At 54.6% G+C, this 1,805-nt stretch overlaps 1 protein-coding gene across 1 annotated transcript in view; it reads left to right on the top strand.

The window, feature by feature from the left end:
* The first annotated feature begins 211 nt into the window (after positions 1-211).
* Rasgrf2 (Ras protein-specific guanine nucleotide-releasing factor 2) overlaps positions 212-1,805 on the top strand; it is a 195,830-nt gene continuing 194,236 nt past the window's right edge. Inside the window, exon 1 of the mRNA XM_013512878.1 lies at positions 212-337. Within this exon, the coding sequence (XP_013368332.1) occupies positions 212-337 (126 nt within the window). The remainder of the gene's footprint in view (positions 338-1,805) is intronic.

Raw genomic sequence — 1,805 nt, 5'->3', positions numbered from 1 at the left:
CAGGGCCGGCTCGGAGCGCAGTTCTCCCGGTGCGGTTAGAATTCTCACTTGCTCAGTTCTCTTCTCATCGGTGCTCGTGCGCGGCGCATCGTGGGTGCCGGCGCAGGGACGCAGCACGGCGTAGCTCTTTGTCGTCCTTCCCGAGCCGCCCTCCATCGCTTGGTTTCCTAGGTCACAACCTTTCATCCTGGAAGTTTTTCTCGGTGGTCAAATGCCGAAACCACTCAGCCGCTCAGCTGCGCAGCGAGGCAGAGCTAACAAATTTGTAGAGAAGCCCGCGGCTACGGCTCAGGCGCACACGCCTGGCTGGAACCACGGGTGGCTCGTCGCCGAGCCGGTGCCCACAAGAGCATTTGATTATTTTCTAACAATAAACACTTTGTGGTGAGCCAGTTTTAATAAGAGAGTAGGAGGAATAAAAACCGTGTAGCAGAATCAATTCCTGAAGTCCCTGGGATTGCACCAGCTCTCTCTGCGAGCTGCTGGGACTTGGTTTTTTTCTGCACTTACATTTTGCAGGACTGTGTGTGTGTGTGTGTGTGAGTGCGCGTTTGCTTGCTTGCTTGCTTGCATACTGCTTCTCTAGCTCTGGCTGCGGGATTTGTTAACCAAATGAGCTCCAGTCCCAGCAGGACCACTGTGTTTTGCAGTCAAGGATCCCCTTTGGGAATTTTTCCCCCTGTACTTAAAATTTAGTTCTTTTCCCCTTACTCTTGTGAAATAACGGGTGTCCAAAAGGAGCTGATGTGCACAATAGCTTTCCTGGGCCAACGTGGCTGAGCTCAGTAACTTTCGAGGCTGGTTTGAAATACTCCAGCACAGGCTTGAGGGAGAGGCAATCGTGTGGTTTATCCAAAGCCGGCAGACTCCGTCTCCTGTGTGTGTGTGTGTGTGTGTGTGTGTGTGTGAGAGAGAGAGAGAGTGCGTGCGCAGGCGGCACATGAGTGGGGCTGAGAACGTGTGGTTTGTGTGAAGATGTATTTGTTTCGTGTGTGGGTGTTTGAGTATGAGTGTGTTTTGGGGGCGAACATGTTTGCTCATGAATCTGTGTGTGTTCATCTGTGCATGTGATTGCTTGTGTGCATTAGTGTAAGACTGAGTGTGCAAGCCTGTGTGCATATACACGTGCATACTTGTGTGTTTGTGGGATTGTGTGTGTGCCTGCACGTGTGTGTGTGGGTGCATGTGTGAATGGGAGCCAGCAGCTCAGTGCATACATGTGTGTAGTTGCCTCTGTAGGTTGTGTCTCTCTGTGGGTTTGCATTTTTGCGAGCAGACTGCACACTGTATGTAAACCTGTATTTGTGTATGCAAGTGTGTGGCTGCACTTCTTTCTTTTGCGGCCCTGGGGATTGAACCCATGGCATTTGCACTGAGCTACATCCCCAGCCCTTTTCTATTTTTTTAAATATTTAATTGAGTTGCTAAATTGCCCAGGCTGGGCTCCAGCTTGCCTCCTCCTGTCTCAGCTTCCTGGACCGAGGATTACAGGCCTGAGCTCCCACGTCCGGCTCCTGTGTGTTCTTGTTTGTCGGAGTGTGAGCACTGCATGGGTGTGTACTTGCACCCATGCGTGTCTGAGTGCACGCCTGGGTGCAGCAGTGTGCGCTTTGCGCCTGTGTGCCCCGTGTGGTGTGCCTGAGTCCGCGCGCCCTGCGGTTTGCGCGGCTGCCCTGCTCCGCGTGGTGCTGGTGTGCACCCTGTGCGTGCGCCCCGGCCGAGTGTCCGCGCGGCTGTGCGCCCCGCCGAGAGCCAGGAGCCGTCCCCACCTCCTCCCGCGGGCGGGCGGGCGGGCTCTGCCCTCG

This window comes from Chinchilla lanigera, unplaced genomic scaffold (assembly GCF_000276665.1).
Source record: "Chinchilla lanigera isolate Chin_1 unplaced genomic scaffold, ChiLan1.0 scaffold00017, whole genome shotgun sequence".
NCBI classification, from domain to species: Eukaryota; Metazoa; Chordata; class Mammalia; order Rodentia; family Chinchillidae; genus Chinchilla; species Chinchilla lanigera.
This window is presented reverse-complemented; position numbering and strand designations above follow the sequence as displayed.